General features: G+C 34.9%; 2 protein-coding genes across 20 annotated transcripts in view; one reads left to right on the forward strand and one right to left on the reverse strand.

The window, feature by feature from the left end:
- Positions 1-961, forward strand: part of LOC143234174 (rho GTPase-activating protein 23-like) — a 71114-nt gene extending 70153 nt beyond the window's left edge. For all 10 annotated transcript variants that reach the window (XM_076471313.1, XM_076471316.1, XM_076471320.1 and 7 more), the window contains one exon: positions 217-961. In XM_076471313.1, coding sequence (XP_076327428.1) covers positions 217-524 — 308 coding nt within the window. In that variant the 3' untranslated portion in view covers positions 525-961. The remainder of the gene's footprint in view (positions 1-216) is intronic.
- Positions 1-18861, reverse strand: part of LOC143234172 (coiled-coil domain-containing protein AGAP005037-like) — a 417090-nt gene that overhangs the window by 7210 nt on the left and 391019 nt on the right. For 6 of the 10 annotated variants that reach the window (XM_076471305.1, XM_076471306.1, XM_076471304.1 and 3 more), the window contains one exon: positions 11273-15059. The exons of 3 other annotated variants lie outside the window; for them this stretch is intronic. In XM_076471305.1, the coding sequence (XP_076327420.1) occupies positions 13905-15059 (1155 nt within the window). In that variant the 3' untranslated portion in view covers positions 11273-13904. Of the gene's footprint in view, positions 1-6405; positions 6470-11272; positions 15060-18861 lie in introns of those variants that run through there. One more of the 10 variants, XM_076471311.1, reaches the window with a different exon arrangement.

The following is an 18861-nucleotide window of genomic DNA, read 5'->3' on the forward strand; positions in this document are numbered from 1 at the left end:
CTTCATATTCAAAAAATAAATATTATTTAGTTAGCATGAAATTTTACAAAGTTTTTTTTTTATTCCTCAAAACATTTATAAAGTTTAAACCATTAAATACCAAGATGATAGTGGATTATAAACTCAATACAGTTATATATTTGACGACTATCATGGGTAATCCATGTGATGCAAAGATGGTCAAAGTTCTTTTTTTTTTTTTTTTTTTCTGGTTAGGAATTAGTGGTCGAGAGTTTGTCTCCTCTCTAATGAGTGCAGCACATCAAAAAGTACGGCATCGGCAAAAGAAAGCAGCTATACATACTAATGAGCAGATCATTAGTAATGAAAAAAAATATTCTATAACTGGCCAACGAAGAAAACTGGTAAAATGTGAAAGACTAGAACCTACTACACACAAATCAGTAATCAGTCAGTTCATGTTTGTTCCTCAGAGTCATGAAAAATCCCTGACACTTTCAGAAATACCCACATCTGATAGCTGCTCCCGGTTTCACTTCTTTGCCATTATTGTCTACAAGTGAACTTGAATCTGATCAGAGAGTCTCTGACTCTCAAGTTGAGACAAGAACTAAAGATAAAAGAAAATCATTTGAAAAAATTGGTGATGGTACAGTCCTCCACACTTATGAGGAAGTGTCTGCTTTAACAAAAGAAAGAATCAAATCCTTTGAACAAGAGACTAGAGCTATTCTTCAACGGGATATATACAAACATCAAGAAAAATCCAGTCATTATCAGATAGCTAGGGAGAAAGTTGAGGAAGAATGGCAAAGAGCCAAGCAAGAAATTGAACAAGATGACTTACTTGACCAAGTAGCAGATGGCCCCTCTTATTTTTGTTGATTTATATTCAAACTAAAGGCATATTGGTGAGCAAGTAATGTGAAATTTGGTTGTTATTTGTACACATATATCACAATGTTTTTGTATGCCTCTATAATAAAATCCATAGTACAACGCTGAGATTTGTTCAAAATGTGAAAGTGCAAAGTTAGTTCATTATGGGAAAACATATGATGATTCATGTAAAGGATTGCAAGGAATTGCACAAAAGCCTAATAAATTGTTTGAGCAAAAAGAGCTTTAAACAATAAAGATTCATTTCAACCTACACTTTAACTGTGCATTTAACTTCAATAAAAATTTTCCATAGTCACTCTGTTGGTGTCTGAGCAGATATCTGAATCTAATGTTTACCTACCAAAAGCAGTGAATAAACAAAAAACAGCTTCCACTACAACAACTCATGTATATACTGTTGTAACTTCTGTCACTCTAAGGAGTCCAGGAACGTCTTGTTCATCCCTTCAAATTGTTGGTTCATGTCCAGTGTACTTGGAAGTCTGCAGAAGGCCTTAGTCATTGAAGTCAACAGTAGCTGGTCATGAAATTTCAAACACACTTTTACATTAAAGTCTTAGTCATACAGTTGAAGTTATTACTACTGTTTTAATTCCAACTTCATCTTGAATTAGCCCTCCACTATTGCCCAAACTAATGACTCCCAGTACACTGTAAGTTAGGGAGGTACATCTTCCATCTCACCTTGTGTCTTCTTTTCAGCACAGACACACCAAAATGTGGATCTTGATAATGAACAGCCTATATTAACTGATAAAGTAAAAATTTAAAACGAATATAAGAAGGCCAGTCATGAAAAACAACTTGCCAACTTAAGTCACCCACCAATCAAGACAAAAAGTAGTATTCTGTGAAAAAAATATATTTTGCTTTGGTTAGAGTAGATCTGAAATTGTGTGCAATTATGATGCATTGTGTAATATATATATCAGTACATGTGACTGAGGAATGACTCTTTGTGGCTCAAGCTAAGAATATCTTCACCATTACTAGAGATAGCTTATACCCTGTTATCCCACAAATTTTTATTTATATGCCTTTAGAGAAATTAATCTTGAAGTAGATGGTCTTAGGTACTTGTCCTGCTCATGCAAATCTCTTTAATCATGGTTATTAAACTAGATTACTCATTGATCAGTTTAGTACAATATAAAGAAAGAAAGAGATAAAATTTGAATCATAGGTTTGAAAACTCTTGTGGTTCCAAGTATATATAAGTCTTAAGGATGTTTCAGTATGTCAAACAGAAGGTTGTACTAGGGTAAAATTACGTGTTTGTAGTTTGAGAAAACTGATTTTCAATAGTGAGTTCATACATAAGTATATAGTTAAAAGATATATAAAATAGTTCTCTTATAGTGAGTTGTTTTGAATGAGGGCAAAATTCTTAGGCTTCAAAGTACAAATACATTAGTAACTTTCTTGCTGCTCCATTACTGTGCACAATTTCTGAACTTTAAATTTAAAGCATTGACTGTTATTGTTCTATTATTTTAATAAGTGGAACATACTTTTTACAGTTTGGGTGCATTCCATTAGAAATGTATTGCTGTGTGAAAGTTTTAGGGCTTCTGTGGTAGGCTTTTTTTAGATAAGTGAGGGCTGAATAGGTTAGCTATGAAAAGAAATAGTTATCAAATGCTTTGCTTATTTGCAGATGACTAATAGGGATTAGTGTCAATGGTAGTGCCTAAGACAATAGTATCCGACTTCATGGTAGCAGTGGTTAGAGCTGTTTTTCAGAAGTGTTGTTAATTAATTTTGATTAATAAAATTTAGGATTTGTGGTTAACTTGTATTACATGATTATGAAAATTATCTTTTAATACATAAGAAAGCTAAAACGCAGGCATTGTCTTCCTTAACAGGCATATCTGACAAGTTTTATCCAGTGTACGTTGAAATAGTAGCTTGGAAACTCAGGCACTGGACTCTTGTCTTCCTCAACAGGCATGTCTGACAAGTTTTATCCAGTGCATGTTGGAATAGTAGCTTAGCAGCAGCATGATTTTACTTGCAAGTTACATTTGCAACCTTTTGTTGTTTCCACTGTTGGTGCAGGAGAAATATTAATCTGAAAATCAATAAATCTTTTTGTCTGATTAATTTTTTAACAAAGCTTATTTATTTATTTGTCTTGTTGATGCTTTCGTATAAGCAGGTGTTTATTTACTGATTTGTGATGTTTATCTCTGTCGCAAGGCTCTTTATTGATTCTTGTACATTTTTAAATGCTCAGCTTTGCAAAATATATGTTGAAATGTTATAGCCTATTGTAAGTATAATGAAAGATTATTTGGGCTCATTGTTTTTCATTCCATCCATAGAAACATGTCAGTCAGTTATTGTTGGTACAATGTCTGTGGGTAACTTCATATTTTTCCATTTCGTAAACAAATAGTTAACAAAATTCTTGGTTTGTTATTATATTATAAGTTTTCCTGAGCTAACACATGTGTGTAGATAATTGTGCATAACTTATTCCCAGTCTTGCACAGTTCTGTGTGTATCTGAATGTATTTTTGTCCTGTTATTTATCTACCTTGCTTTTTTTCAGTTTCTTGAAAACTATCCTCACTGTTGTATAGAGAGATATTGTTGTGTTTGTAAACTTGTTACAGTAGGCCCTACTGTTTCACAGTTAAGTTTGTTAATTATTCTTAATAAACTAACAAGGAAATTGAACTGTTACTGTTGTCGGGTTATTAAGTGTCTTTGTGAAGAGAAGAACAAAATATGTGATGTAAAATAAAAAAAAAAGTCTTCCATGTGGTTTTCATGTTGTTTGGTACCTTATTACAGTGTTAAAAGTGCTGTTTTTCTAACGTTGTTAGATAAACAGTTCATATCTTTTATCATCAAGACCTTTTATTGTTTTCATTAGTTTGGTTTGTTTTGTAATTATGTGCAAAGCTGCATGAGAGCTGTCTGTGCTAGCTGTCCATAATTTAGCACTTTAAAACTAGAGGGAAGGCAGCTACTCATAACTATCCACTGCCAACTCTTGGACTACTCTTTTACCAATGAATAGTGGGATTGATTGTAATTTAATAATGCTCCCATGGCTGAAAGAGCGAGCATGTTTGGTATGACAGGAATTTGAACCCGTGACTTTCATATTGCGACTCAAGCGCCCTTACCACCTGGCCATGCCAAGACTAGTTATTGTTTTGATCAATGTATGAAATTGTTAAATGAACTTCTGTTGTGTGTTGGTTGATGTAACCAACCGATCTGTAGCTGTACATAATCTGAAACCTGATACCCTAACACATCTCAGTTAATCCTAATGAATTATTGGTTTAAACAGTTGCAAGCAGACTGTGTTCGAATACCCATTCCCTGTAAGTAGTTTAAACCATTTCAGTCCTTGAGAAGGTATTTGGTATTAACCTGGTATACGTATATATTTTGGATGATATATGAATCATCTTTTCCTGTGTATTTATATTTAGGGTTTTAGATTTGTTTTGCGGTCTTATTAAATTACAACATTCCCCCCCCCCAAATTAAGTATATAATGTGGTAACTGACAAACCAAATCAGTCGTCTTATACAAGCTTTAGTAATATCAGTAAACAATGTTAATATTTACAAAATAAACCCACTGCTTGCCACTCCCCCCCCCCCCTAGACAATCAAGAAACACGAATAAGATCAAATCCTTGCTTTACGTATACTCTAGTACAACGCTAAGATGATGGGTTCGATTCTCGTCAATGGACTCAGCAGATAGCCTGATGTGGCTTTGCTATAAGAAAACACAAACATACTCTAACGTTAATTGTGCTTTCGTCCTTTACGATTCGAACAAAACAAAATAATGTGACCAGAAATTTAGTTAACTGTTGCCAAGACGTGTCGCAAAATATATTCTCAAAACACCTACAACGTAACTTTGGTAAATTTACGGACTTACAACGCCAAATTATGTGGTCTTAATTCCCCGCGGTGAACACAATAGATGTTACAATCTAGCATTGTTGTAAAACAAACAATAGTTTCCGGTTTCAATAAGATATTAGCCCATTTTCGTTTACAGGTTTATCGAAACTGGGAACACTTAACAGATCGTTAAGTTATTTTAAAGTTGAATGTAACTGTTGAAGCTTCTCAACTTGAAATGATACAGAAAAAAGTCTCAGCTGGCCCTAAAACTTAAGGCCAAGCGTGTTAAGGCGTGCGACTCGTAATCTGAGGGTCGCGGGTTCGCATCCCTGTCGCGCCAAACATGCTCGCCCTTTCAGCCGTGGGGCGTTATAATGTTACGGTCAATCCCACTATTCGTTGGTAAAAGAGTAGCCCAAGAGTTGGCAGTGGGTGGTGATGACTAACTGCCTTCCCTCTAATCTTACACTGCTAAATTAGGGACGGCTAACACAGATAGACCTCGAGTAACTTTGTGCGAAATTCAAAAAACAAACAAACCTAAAACTTAAAGCGCTCAGTGTAATACGTTGATTTTTTCCTTGTATGTCTAGTACAGTTGTTGATTCTGATATTAATAGATGAATGTGCGTTTTATAAAGGAAAATTACAAAATTAAACGTCACAAAATACACTGTATCTTGAGTAACGAATGTTGGTTGCATATCTTACTACTTTTAGGTTTTCTTCAAATCAAAATACATTACGAGTAGTGTCTTATGTGGAGTTTTTTTCGCGAATAGTTTGCACTATAGCTCTCAACCAGACGAAGATGCACCTTTCTTAAATGTATTAATTACTAAAAGTTGTTGCTTTGAATATAAAATTCTACGCGTAAGATAACTGTTAAGATATAGTAATATTTTGGTAACGATGAACCCTGAACTATTTATCTTTTTTATTGTTTCTTTTATAGTCAACTGCGAATATATTTTTAGAGGGTGCTTAATAGAAAAACCCAGATTGTGAAGTGTGCAAAGTAAAATATGGTTAAACATGTAACAAACAAATTTACCGAGTTTTGTGATTACAATTCTAAGTTTGAGAAATGGATGTAGTTCCTAGGCATTATATCTGTCATCATGTTGTATGCACGAAAGCTGTAAAATAGACATTTAAATTGATGCGATACATATATCTTGTTGTGTTAGTCATGTATTATGATATTCGTGTATTAATTAGAGCTTAAATTTTGGGCCTGTATTGTATTTTACACAATAAATATGTGGGCTTGTGGTACGCAGGTTCCATCCCCGTTATATTACTAAGTGTAAAATAAATGTTTCGTTCAGACTTGGGAGTGAGAAATGCTTTTTTTAGCTGTCAAATGAACGAATCAGGTGTATGCCGGTCATATGTTGCATAATATTTACATCTAATAAACTGAATGTAAAAAAACTTACGGGTCTCTTGACAGTAATTGATAAGATTAATTGCAATATTTGTGATAATTTTGTTCACTGTTTTCTTTATTTTGGGGTGTGTGATTTTTGTTATTGAAAACGCCGTAGTAAACAAAGTCATGGGTTGTCAAGCAGTTTGGTTAAGGATAGCTCCGGTGTAGTTTTGCGCGAAATTTAAAACAAACAAATAAAATCATTTTACTATACCGAGCTATATTCGGGGCTCGATTTTCTCTGCTGGATAGAATGCAAATAACCCATTGTGACGCATTTCTCTAAAACGATCAAACCACAACATTTCTAAGCATTGAGAAATGAGAAGGAAAATAAAGACGAAGTTTATTGGACTGTAAAAACTTTGTACCAAAAAACACAGAATGAACATTTGAACGCGCGAGTTTACAATTATTTTTACATTTAACATAGCCATTCAATTATTACACTTTATATTTAAAGCCTGTGGTTTTAAGAATGAATTAAACTTTTTTTATTATTATTATAATAAATATGTAAAGGAAAAAGTAGAGAAAAACGATCTTTTTTTTAAAACCAATTGAGAACTGTACTTTCTCGGGCTTGCCTTGGCTGGTGTATAGCGATTTTATTTATTAAAATTGCTGGCGATTACAGAAACTGAAAGTTTTTGTGAAATATAACTTAATTGCTTCTACTTTTGTATTTTAAATTTTAAAATGTATGCGTTGGTTAATATTTATGTAATTTCTTGTTTCCCGTGAACTGAAACGTTTAATATTTTTAATTTTATATATTCAACTGTTTAAGCCATTATTAGGAGTCATGCATTCATAACGTAAGGTTTGTCTGCTGCCTGAAAAAAAAAAGAAGTTGAATTATGTTGGTCTACTGCATGGGAAAAAAAAAAGATTATATATATATATAAGGCTTTTCTGCTGCCTCAAACAAAATATAAGGTTATAACATGATTTGTGTAATTTTGGACACGTAACATAATAATCAGTAAACGACAAAAATATAATGAAAATGTTCCGTGTTTGAGCTGCACGAACACTTATAAAGTTCTGTGGGAACCACTCAAGTATTTGTAATTAAAGAAATTACTTCTCTTCTACGAAGACTTTTATTTCTTGTGAAACGTGAGCTTTCAAAAGTTTTGGTGGTTAACTAGTTGCACTTTTTACTTTCTTTGTTGCTTTCTTGCGATTGTGCACATCTCATAAAACTCGTGGTCATACCGTAAGTCACTTCAAGGTGATGTCAATGTCTGGTATTCTTCAGAATGATGCATTTTGAGTGGTTTGTGTTAATATATTAAACTTGTCAACTGATGTCGATAAGGCCGTTTTATCCAACGGGGCAAAGAGGGCAGTTGACTAGGGTCCACAGCGCGTTGCGAGTATAATAATAGATGGTCAAATATGAAGCATTTTATAAAATAATAAATCACTTAATTTAAAGGAATAATTTTTCTTCCTTTATTTTTTATTAATAATAAATTTACTTTATCAAATTGTAAGATATTTTCCTGAAAGCAAGTGGGGCCACTTCGCTATGTGCCCGAATGCAGTGCTGGATGTCGAATGTAAAACCACATTATTTTTGTCTGATAAAACTGTTTTATAAATTATACATCACTTTAAATCAATTTGTTTTACTAACGAAACACTTGATTTTGTAAAACCATTTCCTTTTCGTCGATCAGAGATGTTTGTTTCTTCACAACACTCAAAAATCCATTTTCGTCTGACACAACTGCGATTTATTTGTTTCACAAAACTCATTCGTTTCTTTTTTTATTTAACACGGTTTCTTACTTTTTAATATCGCGAACAAAATATTTTTTATTTTTTAACGCAGCTGTTGACTTATTCACGGTTTCCCAAAAATTATTTAGTTTTCGTATAACATTACATTTAATTTATTCGTGCCACTCACAAAACTATTTTGCTTTGGTATAGTCCCCCGCTGGGACAGCGGTAATTCTACGGATTTACAACGTTAAAATCAGGGGTTCGATCCCCTTCGGTGGAAACAGCAGACAACCCGATGTGACGTTGTTATAAGAAAACACACGCAGATTACTTTGGTCTAACACAGCGTCCTTCTGTAGTTCAACGATTGTTTGTTTGTTTTGGAATTTCGCGCAAAGCTACTCGAGGGCTATCTGCGCTAGCCGCTCCTAATTTAGCAGTGTAAGACTAGAGGGAAGGAACTCTTGGGTATTCTTTTACCAACGAATAGTGGGATTGACAGTCACATTTTAACGCCCCCACGGCTGAAAGGGCGAGCATGTCTGGCGTGATAGAGATTCAAACCCGTGACCATCGGCTTACGAGTCGAGTGCCTTAACCACCTGGCCATGCCGGACATCCTTTTGGTCCCTCCTGGTGGTTGCCTTATTCACTTCACTTCCAACAACGTTACATCTTTAGTTAACATAAACAATTTCTTTTTTTTTTTTTCGTATTGCTCATTTCATTTTTATCAAATAAAGTCGTTTGTTTATCCATACAACTCGCAAACCATTTCGTCCTCACTTTACATATCTGTTAATGTATTAATATCACAGAACGATTTCGCTTTTACCTTAAATAGTTCTTGATTTATCCATATAACTCACTAAATCAATTCGTCTAAGTTCCAGATTTCTTCACATCATTCTGTACTGGTTTAACATAGTTGTTGTTTTATTCATGTCTTACGCATCTTTTTTTATATTTTATTTTATCATTATTGGAATGGTATTACTCCTAATGGCTCAACTGTAGGTCTGAAGGCTTATAATGCTAGAAACCAAGTTTCGATATTCGTGGCAGATACAGCATAATTAGCCTATAGTTTAACATTGTACTTGAGAACCAAGAAGCTGAACTGTATTGGACCACTTAAGTGACAAATTTCTGTAATCGAAACTTCATTCTCTAATAAAAGTAAGTTCTGGACAGGTAAAGCGAGAACCGGTAGATAGTCCATTCCTAAGAACGTTTAATTGTATGTTAAATATATTTGCTCGCATTCATACTTAAGTGTGGTAACAACATTAGTGTATGTCAAAGAATCTATCAAAGAACATTAGTGTATCTTTTCAATTATTTTATGATATATAACATACTTGAATGACATTAAAATCAGTTAATGTTTCAGTAGGGGTCGCTAAAAATGGAATTTTACATATGTATGCAAATATGCTGTATGTAATGATATACTAAAATTATTTAAAAATTCAAATTTGTCACGCGCACATGCCAAGTTTGTATTTAATAGAATTTTTAAAGGAAATTAAATTATTTCAGAGAAAATATTCGTTTCTATTCTACATAATACATAAACGAGTTAACATATTTTCCAAATAAAAGCACTGAGCATATAGTGTATGAAACATTTGAAATACGCGAAATGGTACACTTTATTTCACAGAAAATTTGATTTACGAAAATGCACTTCAATTGATGTTTAGAAAGAAACTATAATTAATTTTTCCCCAGAAGAACTAGCAACGCAATTCTGAAACAAAGTTTTGTATGTTTGTTTTGAATTTCGTGCAAAGCTACTCGAGGGTTATCTGCGCTAGCCGTTCCTAATTTAGCAGTGTAAGACTAGAGGAAAGGCAGCTAGTTATCACCATTCACCGCCAACTCTTGGGCTACTCTTTTACTAACGAACAGTGGGATTGACTATCACGTATAACGCACCCACGGTTGAAAGGGCGAGCAGGTTTGGTGCAACCGAGAAACTTTTGTATGTAAGTCGTTCAAGAAAGCTGCATTTCAGTCCAGTTCTTCATTAGAAACACAAGTGTTAAAAATCTTAAGTCATGGAAAATTACTCACTCGTCTGCTATCGGCTTTTCCAAGTGAAAATAGAAACTGATTCCATATTCGAACCGCTCAGCTGCACGCTTATCCATTTACTTTCGACGTTTTTGGTGTCTGTATGGATTTCTCAACTAAATCAGATGGGCACCGTTGTACCTAATTCCTCATAACTGGTTCTAACATCAAGAAATCAACCATGCAGGCAGAAACTCTGCTTTATATCAACAGGTAGTAAAGATACGCGGTTTCACAAACATCTGTGTCATTAAGGTATATTTATAAATAACCGAATCTGAAGTAACGATCGTGTTGGTGGAGTTGTACTATAAAAATGGCTTCAGTACTGAGGTAGAACCACCATAAAACGTGGTTCATACACAGACGTAGTTCTCAAAATACTCGTTTTGGAGACAGAATGTGAACTCATTAACAACATTATTAGGAGTTGTTATACGTTTGTGTCATAAGAAAACTCCAATAACATATCTGTATCCTGGATGTAACACTCATGCCGGATAGCCAGTAAAGATACCACAGAGACAGATGTTTTGGGCGCTATCTGGATAGACGTTGTGAAAATAATGGCGGTATTGCTGAAAAGTGTTGGTAGTCGCGCCCGTAGTGGTGTTTTGTGAAAACAGAGAAATCTTTTGCCTTAGTATATTGCCCGTTACGCCTTGCAAACTGTTACAGGTGACTTTGAAACCAGCACTTAAACAAAACTATCAATTAGAAATGTTTACTCATGCTGATTTGGGATTAGTGTTCTCATACTGTTTTCTTTTTTTTGTGTGTATGTGAAATAAAATAAATGCATACTTTCCCCATTTGTTTTATTTTTGTGATAGACATTCGCACATTATTTTCCCACATAAATTCCAAAACATTTTTTCGCGATGATTAAAAAAAATCATTATTTTTATTATAAAAATTTTCGTGTTACTTCCCTAGTGTTGAAAATATTAACTTTTACCTTTGGGCATGTCATTTTAAATTGACAAGGTCATTCACCCACTCCACCTCCTTTCAATTAAGTTTTATAGCATTCTTCTCACGTGTTTTAATTAAATTTATTTATACACGTTAAACCATAATAGTAAGGTTTTCCACAAGTTATCAATAGTAATTTTAAGCTACTGAGTACACTAGTATATTTCGAACATAAATTCGTTTTGGGCATATTGAAGACAAAAAATGTTTTCGGCGGAGAAAATTTTAAGCTCTTTTACGATTTGCCAAAATAATCCGTTCAGAAAGATTTATATTGCACACCAAACAATCTCCTTTTAAAGTTTTACTCCGTGACTTTTTTTTATACACAAATATATGTATATTCATGCTAATCATGTACAACAAACGATTATCCTACGGTGAATTTAAAACGGTGCATAAACATGGATTATTTCAAACTAATTTTAACGAAATCTGTCAAGAAACACGTTAAAACAAAGAATCAATCTAATACAATATACACATTTTATACAGTTGATATATAATTCTTCTGTACAAAAAGCTCTCAGTTCTAGGCCTTCAATCGATAAAACAGGGCCTGCTTTCAACAATACCTGACATATTAACGGATACTGCAACCAGACAAGGCAAGAAAACTCAAACAGTGGAACTTTTTTTTTTGTTTCAACAAATAAATACCAACAGTATTCCATACTTTGAACTTTCACACATCAATATCTCATAACAGATATTTTAATTTCGAAAATAAGTAACTGGGTTTATCACTCAGACGTTTCGTTTTATTTTTTGTGTAATGCCGGTTCCTAAGAACGTTTCTAATATGAGTAAGACAACGAAAGTAAAAAATACAAAAACACCTTACAAATTACTTTCATGGCCACTACGTGAAATTACAAAACTGACAAAACAATATTATGGAATTGTTTTGTGAAACGAGTGGGAAAATGTGAGAAAAAATTATGAATATCAGTCTTATGAATCAAACAAAATCGAAAGATTGAACTACTTTTTATTCTGGAATATTCGAAGGTATTATAAATAAAACCTAAAATACTTAATGTTACTTAAAGATAACTCAAACCAAAAACTATCAACATTTGTGTGGCTTTTGATAGGGATGTTACAACATTTCCATTACAATTGTGAAATTGGTCAAAATAAATACATGTTGTGTATTCCTGTACACGAAGTAAATAAATGTAGAGTTTATCTGAAATTTTCTAATAGTCCCAGTTACATTTATATTATTTTTATTACGTTTATGAAAAATAGGTCTGTATTAAAAGGTGTTTCACTTTTGGATACACTAATATCTAACCTATACAAACCATTTCCTGGTACATCGAAAGCAGTTTATAACAATCTGTTAATGATGACTGGGAGAATTTTTCCATAATACCACGTTATTAAAAAACAACAACAAGGTAAACAGAAACGTTGCTCCAAAATACAGGGAAATTCAGAAAGAAACGAAGTTTTGCCCTCCCCACACGTTGGATATGAGTAAATTCGAACTGACGAATTTCTCAGTTCAAAGGTCATTATGCACTCGCAACTGACGGGATCACTGTAGTTAATGTACAACACAATTATCAAACAGCAGTTGCGAGTGACACTGGTCATTCAACGATGTACTGTTATGGTTGCAGTTGAGAAGTTCGGATGACCAGTCTTTCAGCGTCCCGTATTTTGCCTTGACCTCCCATCCTGCGACTTTCAATTTTTTTCTCTTCTAAAAGTCAAGACAACTTTTCTAAAAAAAAGACAAAAAAAGACCACCAAAAACAACTGAATGCTCATAAAGCAACTTTACTTATTTGGATGAATGAAACACTTGAATTTTACCGACTGACTTGATGAAGAAAACACCTCGTGCTTACTGTGAAATATGTTGAGAAGTGATGTCTGCCTCCCACTGTTTTTCGTGCTACATCTTCAACATCATTGACCTACATTTGTTTGTTTGAACATGATATGATTGGTCAGAAGAGTAAAGAACACCCCGTTTCTTTCTGAACACCCCTCGTATGAGCATCCGATAAATTAAAGTCCACGTGTTCTTTCGTTTTAAAATTCTGGTAAAAGTGCTGTAATTGTATTGTGTATTACATAATGAAGAAAACAGCTAATATGAGTTGTATATATTCATTTTTCCTCCTTGGAGTTTATCATCCCACTTTCTCAATAATGACGCAATTAATTAGATTTGTCTCATTAAATGCTCTGATGTGAAATTTACCACATAAACACGAACATAATTGATTATTAAACTTTAAGTGTGTAAAACAGAAGAGTCATTTGAGTTTAACTCAAGGCCATGTTGGCATCCACTCCTCTTCTCAGCAAAGAAGTGGTGTATCCAGTTGAAGTCACATCCTTTCAAACTACCTGTTGACAGAAATAAGTATACCTACTTATAAGAGTGATAAAAACTGTTTAGAAAACTAATGGAATGAGACATCGAACTATATAGTGCTGCTGTAAATGGAACCTATTGTACAACTATCCCTAAACGATTGTACTTGCACAGAAAGAAGCTAAAAAAATTTTGTGCACATCTATGAATTTGTAATTGTTTTAGTGCTCCCCCCCTTTACTGTTTGTTCCTTCCCTATCGGAAATTTAATGAAATAGGTTGGAAGGTTCTGATACATGCCATTTTTTTTACAGAAACATTCGGCATATAAAGTTACAAATTAAATCTTCCGAAAAAAAATCATCTGTTGATGAGCAAAACATTTTAGACTGAAAACTGTTGATATGTTAAATATTTTTCTTTGTTAAAAAACAAAACACAACAGGAGTAATTTTTGGGTTGCCGATGGAAATTGGGTTGAATAAGCTGTAGTAAATCAATATATTCACATCCACCTCTACAAAATGCTGTATTTAAATTATGTCCGTTTCGTGCAACTTATCGAATGATGGTGGAAGTGTATCGGCCTTACGTATTTTTTTTTACCATCTGAGATAATACTTCATTGTCCTTGGGTGCCATGATATTAGGCTTAATAGACGTTGGTAGATGAGTCATAGAACCAGACGCAGAGATCAGAGCACGATGTTTCTTTGATAATATGTTGGTCTCGCTTCCAGTCTTCTTGAGATCCCCGGGTTCTATGTCACTGAGTGCTCTTCGTAGAGAAGAAAAACGAGTGAGAAGCTGTGCGCGTTGAAGCTGTTGTAGCTTGGTGTACTGGTCTTGCAATTGTTTTTGCTTGTTCAATAGCTCCTGATGCCTCTGTTCCAAAATCTCCTGGCGATTCCGAGAAGACAACGACGTTGATGAAGGTCTGAATGTATTCGTCAAGTTGGTGGCATCTGTTACAGATGGCCCGTCCCTTTCAGATAAGCTGCGTTCGAGCTGGGAATTCGCAGCGGGTCCATCCCTTAAATGGAAACCTTCCTGAGAATTCACACTTTCGCTGCTGCTACTAGAAGAATACTCCCGCCGAGTAACATCTTCTGTCAAAGCTTGTGTTGTGATCACTTGGTTGTTACTTGCTTTCAACTGCGGTTCGTCATGAGAAGTAGATCTTAGCAGTGAATCAGACGCGGACCTAAGCTCTTGTAAGTATGGTGGGTTCCTCTTGTTCACTAGCTGAGTCTTGTTGCTTTGTGTAGAATCAGCAGGTGCAGTAGAGCCTTCACCTGTCGATATATTGGAAAACTGCATTGCTGAGCGACTAGATGTGCGTGGTGGAGGAGGTGGAACTTTCTTCGGAGGTAGGCGAGGAGGTTCTTGGAAATTTTGCTGTTTTCGATCATTGGATAGAGGAGGAACAGAAGTCTTATCTAAAGAAAGAGATCGATGCCGATCTCCACTTTCATCAACTGATTTCTTGTTTCCTCCATCTTCAGAAGGATTTTGGCCGGCTCTCCTATTCCCAGGAAAGTGCTGATTGAAGGAGCCATGTGATACAGATTCAGAATTATGGGAAGCAGAATGACAATGAGTGCCAGCAGACTGGTTAGGCCTCATTTCATGTGTCTGATTAAAAAACGGAAGTTCGTTAAGCAACTCATCTAGAGCAGTTTCCTTCTGATGTGCCTTACGATGGTCATCAGGAAAAACAGTACGAACATCTGAGCTGACGGTCTGAAATGTGTTATAAGTATGTAAGTATAAGAGAAAATCAAATGCAGTTATAAAGCACATGAAAACGTATTACGAACCACTTTCATGGAGTACAAGAATCTGTTTCTTACATACTGTAGATTCATTAAGGTACAATTGCTATATTAGACACAATGTCGAGTGATTAATGCATGAAACTTAACTTCCTGTCAACATAAAACTACAAATATAACAGAACAAGTACACTGTTCTTTTAAATATAACCATTTGAATTTTCATAAATAAATTAGCTTTTCGTATGTGTGCTTCTGCTTTGGCTGATATATGACAAATAAATCAATAATAATGAAATAACAATTCAAACCAATAATGTGGGTCAGTTTCAGAAAAACGTCAAATTCAAGTACGATCACCTAGATTACATGTAAAGGCAAGGTGTTATACTGAGAATATTTCTAACAGAAAAACAAACAAATAAATGACAACATAATGTTGAATATTGCTTTTAACCGTTAAATTCACGAAATACATTATAATAACTTCATAAGAAGGCTGCAATGTTGTTAAACACAGGCAAATAGAAGATAGGTTTCAACATTAATTTATTAAATAGTGGGAGACTTCATGCCTTAGTTCCGAAAAACAAACGAAGACTTAGTTGTTTTAATATAGTGCAAAGGAACACATGGTATAGTGTCGTAAGTCCTAAACCTGATCCTGACCCAATGGAAGAAAAAGATAAAAATGAAGTGAAAATAAGATCTGGAAATGGTTACTTGGCAAGTTGCCAAGTTTAGTAATTCTTAACATTTCGAGAATATTTTTATTTATAGTTCTAAGCCAAACTTAATGATCTTTCAAAACTGTTTGTTTGTTTTTGAATTTCGCGCAAAGTTACAAGAGGGCTGTCTGCGTTAACCGTCCCTAATTTAACAGCTAGTCATCACCACCCACCGCCAACTCTTGGGCTACTCTTTTACCACCGAATAGTGGGATTGAGCGTTACATTATAATGACCCCACAGCTGAAAGAGCGAGCATGTTTGGTGCGATGGGGATTCGATTCCGCGACCCTCAGATTGCGAGTCGAGTGCCTTATAAATAGTGTTTGTCTTCGTTGGGTCAGCGGTGTATTTATGGACTTGGAACACTAAAATTGACTGACTCGATTCCCCAACAAGGACAGATGGCCTACACTGTAGTTTGCGCTAAAACAAACTTAAACTTATAAAAAGGGTTTAATACATGGAGTTGCATAAATTTGAATTGTTATTATAGTTGTCTGTTACTCAGCACAAAGTTACAGATAGGGCAAAATGTGTTCTGCTCACCAGGGGTACCGAAGTCCATTATCTAGTAGTGTATAAGTCCGCAACCATATACCGCGATGCTACGGGGAAACAATTATAATTATCATAGTATGACCTTAACTTTCTTTTTCACTTCTCTCATCTTTAAGCACCACCTTTCGGTATAATAATGAAATAAACCATATGAACAGTCTTCCTGGTGGTTGTAACAAATAAAATAAGAAATAATTAACTTATTACAAATTTCTATATTTCTTTATTTTTTAAATTTAATTCGAGATCAGTACACTGCGGGGCTGCTAGAAGCAAATTACACGCAGCCGATAATGTGTCTTTATTTTGATATTCGTACGTGTTTGTCACACGTTGTGTCATCAAAGTAAAAAATAACACACAAAAAACAAGAAAATGTTTGTTTTTGTTTGTTTTGAATTTTGCACAAAGCTACTCGAGGGCTATCTGTGCTAGCCGTCCCTAATTTAGCAGTGTAAGACTAGAGGGAAGGCAGCTAGTCATCACCACCCATCGCCAACTCTTGGGCTACTCTTTTACCAACGAATAGTTGGATTGACCGTCACATTTTAACACCCCCACGGCTGGGAGGGCGAGCATGTTTGGCCCTAAGGGGATGCAAACCCACGACCCTCAGATTACGAGTCGCACGCCTTGACACGCTTGGCCATGCCGGGCCTAAAACAAGAAAAAGAACATTTTTGTACACATGCGCATTATAGTGTTTTCCGATAGTTTAATTCTGCTTACATCATGCAAAGTAATCGATATATATATTTTTAAAACTTGAATACTGTATAAGTGTTACAAGTGGCAACAGACACGCCTAAAAATATAAGTTACGGGCCTACGGCATGATTCAAAATTATAAAATTCTAACGACAAACTGTTGTAGACCAATCAAAATGAATCAAGGTAAAAAAAAAGATTTTTGTTGTGCACTTATACATATGTATTATACGAGAGTTTCAGCTTATGCAATTTGTATATCATTTAGCTTTATACCTAACTATGTACGTATTATATGAACACATACAACATTTAAATTAGAAAGGACCAGCCGTAGCGACATCGCTTATCTTAAAACTGATTTAATAGTTGGAATATTTGACCATCGGGTCATGCTGACGGAGCATGACATGTTCAGAAGCGAAAAAAAACAAAACATAAAAAACGCTTTAGCCTTATTGGTTAACTAAGTTATTGGTCAGACAAAACTCCTTTGTACATTTGGCAGGGGCCTGGCATGGCCTAGTGCGTTAAGGCGTGCGCTTCGTAATCTGAGGGTCGCGGGTTCGCACCCGAGTCGCGCCAAACATGCTCGCCCTCCCAGCCGTGGGGGCGTTATAATGTGACGGTCAATCCCACTTTTCGTTGGTAAAAGAGTAGCCCAAGAGTTGGCGGTGGGTGGTGATGACTAGCTGCCTTCCCTCCAGTCTTACACTGCTAAATTAGGGACGGCTAGCACAGATAGCCCTCGAGTAGCTTTGTGCAAAAAGGCGAGCATGTTTGGTGTGATGGGGATTCAAACCCGTGACCCTCAGATTACTAATATTGGGCTATCTAAGCTTTCTTAAACTTTTTTTTTTTTTGCTATATCAAAACAACAGGTACAAGTTTAGGTATTTCATTCACTTTGAAAGGATACGAACATTATTGAATGAGGTATTCTAAGCCTGTTTTGATAATATACTGGACGTCATACGTCTTTCTTAATGTATTATAACATATGCAGATAATGTTGGTCAGCCATTGACAGTTAACAATAGTGATAGTTGTTTCAATGAAACTTTGGTATCCTATTACGGAATGCAATTTTAAGCGGGAACATGTTTCGGTACCTAACTAATCTTCGACAACTTTCGGGCAGTTGTTGGACTGAAGAGGACACTTGAAGGTGTCGAAGTTTGTTCTCGTTGTCGTGTTTTATAACAATGTATCTGGACTTCATCCAACAGTTGTTTTACTTCAAAACTTGAACACTTTCAAGAGACAGATAACTAGGGTTACAGTAACTAAAAGAAAAGATTATGTTTTACCAAACACAGTAACAGAGGAAGTACAGCACGTTTTTGTTTTCAGTGAATTCTTGAATTGTATAAAACAGTTTAAAGGAATTATAAGAACAAAAACTACCAAGGAGATTTTATTTTATCTTGATAACATTGATTACTGATAAACGAAAATTATGAGCATAAAAATATTTAAAATTATAAACATAAAATAATACATATTCATTTTAAATACATACATATTTGAAAGACACCCGCCCAAACATACACATGCATCTGCTGGCCACTTTCTAGCAACAGTAAGTTATTTCATCAGAATTACTGCCTCTTCCTCATGTCCGTCGCTAAGACAGAAGTAAGACTACGGGTTTACAACGCTAAAATCAGGGGTTCAATTCTCATCAGTGGACACATTCTTCCTGACTGTATAAGACCTTTAAACTGAAAGCGTTGGATAACGTGTCCAAGCACACCTGATTATGATTTCTTT

The sequence above is a fragment of the Tachypleus tridentatus genome, chromosome 12 (assembly GCF_004210375.1).
Source record: "Tachypleus tridentatus isolate NWPU-2018 chromosome 12, ASM421037v1, whole genome shotgun sequence".
Lineage (NCBI taxonomy): Eukaryota > Metazoa > Arthropoda > Merostomata > Xiphosura > Limulidae > Tachypleus > Tachypleus tridentatus.